Source organism: Mastomys coucha, unplaced genomic scaffold (assembly GCF_008632895.1).
Source record: "Mastomys coucha isolate ucsf_1 unplaced genomic scaffold, UCSF_Mcou_1 pScaffold7, whole genome shotgun sequence".
In the NCBI taxonomy this organism is placed as follows: Eukaryota; Metazoa; Chordata; class Mammalia; order Rodentia; family Muridae; genus Mastomys; species Mastomys coucha.
Window position 1 is genome coordinate 59,997,139 of NW_022196913.1, and position 2,783 is coordinate 59,999,921.

Here is a 2,783-nt window from a genome sequence, read left to right on the forward strand (position 1 = left end):
CTCAGAAATCCGCCTGCCTCTGCCTCCCAAGTGCTGGGATTAAAGGTGTGCGCCACCACCGCTCGGCTTGGCAAGAGCTAAGGTTTGAAGGCATTTTCCCAGCACAGAGTCTGAGTGAAGTGCTTTACAAGGATGAGGAACTTGTGTCTCCTCAACGACCTGTCTGGTTTTACAGACAGGGGAAAGTGAAGCAGAGAGTAAGCGCACAAGTGAGAAAGTTAGTAAGTTAGTGTTGGGAGACGCTTGGGGCGGCTGAGCTCTTGGGTGAGTCTGAAGCTCCGTTCTGACTCCTATCACCCACTGAGGCTCTGAACCTACTGGTTATGTCTGACATCCTCCAGATGTGTTGAAAGGAAAGGGAGGAAGATGGGGAACCTGAGGAGGACTTGTTGGTGTACAGGTGACATCATCGGTAGTATATCTCCAACACTCCTGAGTACCTGCCAGGCTCTAGCGCAGGCGTCCAGGACAGCCCAAGCCCGGCCCTCCAGGCACACATCTGGATCTGCTATAGGCACCCAGGTTTAAATGTCAACAGCTTTGCTTAGGATCCCTCCTCTGCTCCAGAGGCCTCAGACCTCTGCTTGGAGCCCATGCAGGCTGAAGCACACTCATCCCCACAGAGTAGACTAGGAAGAAGAGCCAGGTCACTTACCCACCGTGGGCCCATCAGCTCCGTCCTTGAACTCCTTGGAGCCTTTCCATGGTGGAGCCTACAGGAGAGAGGAGGCAGAAACATTGTCCACAACGTCAGACTTTCCTTGAGCCTGTATTAGGCCTCAACCTCCTGCCACCTCCCCGAAGTACAGGATTGCCTCACAAAACACGGCTTTCCACTCTCTTCTCATTGTCTTCCCCACCAATGTAGCCTGTGTCCTCATATCCACCAGCATGGGCTGCTACCTCCTTTGTTTGGGCCTTCTGGGCTGGCTGTGCCTTCCCCCCACACAAGTCTCTCAGTCATGGGAACGAGCAGGTGACAGGTAATGCCCAAAGCTGGAACAGAGACCCCTCTCTGTCACTCTGGTCCAATCTCTGTCCACGGTCCTCACCGAAAGTGTCAAATCCAGACTCATCAGCAGCGACCCCAGGAACCACAGAGCCGTCATGGTGTCTGCCGACGGCCCCGCTGCCTGCCCAGGAGTGAGGATCAATGGATGTGGGCAAAGGTCTTAGAAGCCTCAGAGGTGGAGATTGGTCAAGCTCCCTCCTGGGCCTGAGAGCAAGGGCTTCATAAAGAGCCCAGCAGAACAGCACTGTTGAAGCCTTGTGAGCAGGGAGTCACTGGTGGGAGTAGAGTAATAAAGAGCCTCTCCTGACCTGTAGGACATTGACTCTCCTAGGAGGGTGTTCCAGGTCTGGTGAGAGTAAGGTAAGAAGGACTGAAGAAAAGCCAGCTTACGGAATCTTACAGACTATCAGGAAGCATGAAGCATGACTTCTGCAGCATGACCCATTACCACACTCCGAGCACCCTAAAACAGTGTCCCCCTAAAACTATGTTTACGGATGCACAGACCCATGGGCAAGCACTTGGTGCTGCATAGGTAGGCTTTCGGTCCAGAGCATCCGTCAGAAACCTGAGGTTCAAGCCAAGCTCTCTGGAGCTTCTGAAGTGAGATCTTGGCCCTGGCCAGAATTCACTTCCATGTGGCCATAGGACAGATGTTCCAGCTTCTTCTTAGCTGTCCACCACTGCTGTGTGTGATTCCTACATCTCTGGCCACCTGCTTCCTCTAACTTTAAAGCCAATGTCAGATTTTGCCAGGCTCTCTGCCGGCAGAACCAGGCGAGAGGGAGAGAACCGGGTCCGGCCCAGCCTCTTGGGGGCTGAAGTGGGATGGTGAGTGTGGCAGCTCGGATCTCCTGCCTCCAGAGGAGAATAACCACCCAAAGCAAGGAGTCTGTCAAAGCAGGAACTTGTTTTATTGTATCGGATCTTTTCTTTATAAAGGGCTGAGAGAGGAGGTGGAGTTTTCTGCTGAGGTGAGATGATGTAGGGGGAGGAGAAAGTTGATAAAGGGTATGGGGTGACCAACAGAGCCAACAAAGTTACTCTATGTCAGCAGGAGCTAGGCAAAGGCAGGCTTAAGCAGGTCCTGCTGAGTCACTCCAGTATGGAAGTGACTGAGACAGTTTACAAAACTCAAGTTTGTCCTCAAGGCCCAAACCAGGGCTAAATAGGGCCCACCAAGGTTTGGAGGGGTGGCTCAGCAGGTATGGACAGTTAGATCCAAAGGATCCAGGTTCTATTCCCTTCTACCTACAGGACAGTTCAGAACTGTCTGTAACTCCAATTCCAGGGGTTCTGTTTGTTTGCTTTTTTGGCTTTTCGAGGCAGGGTTTCTCTGTGTAGCCCTGGCTGTCCTGGAACTCACTCTGTAGACCAGGCTGGCCTCAAACTCAGAAATCCACCTGCCTCTGCCTCCCAAGTGCTGGAATTAAAGGCGTGCACCACCACTGTCCAGCAATCCCAGGCCTCTTCTGGGCTCTGCAGGCATCAGACACTCATGTGGTACATAGGCACGCATGCAGGTAAAAGATTGTACATAGAATAAATAAATTAATTTTAAAAAACAAAAGCTGGTGCTAGGGAGATGGCTCAGTGGCTAAGACACTGACTGCTCTTCCAGAGGTCTTGAGTTTAAATCCCAGCTACCATATAGTAGCTCATAACCATCTGTTATGGGATCTGACGCCCTCTTCTGGTGTGTCTGAAGACAGCTATAATTGTACTCATATACATAAAAAAAAATAAATCTTTTTTTTTTTTTTTTTTTTTT

General features: G+C 51.2%; 1 protein-coding gene across 1 annotated transcript in view; it reads right to left on the reverse strand.

Annotated features, from left to right (window-relative positions):
• The window catches only part of F12 (coagulation factor XII), a 9,069-nt gene extending 7,948 nt beyond the window's left edge, over positions 1–1,121 (reverse strand). The window contains exons 1-2 of the mRNA XM_031358229.1: positions 1,053–1,121; positions 656–713 (exon numbers count right to left, since the gene is read on the reverse strand). Of these exons, the coding sequence (XP_031214089.1) occupies positions 656–713; positions 1,053–1,109 (115 nt within the window). The 5' untranslated portion in view covers positions 1,110–1,121. The remainder of the gene's footprint in view (positions 1–655; positions 714–1,052) is intronic.
• Positions 1,122–2,783: the final 1,662 nt, after the last annotated feature.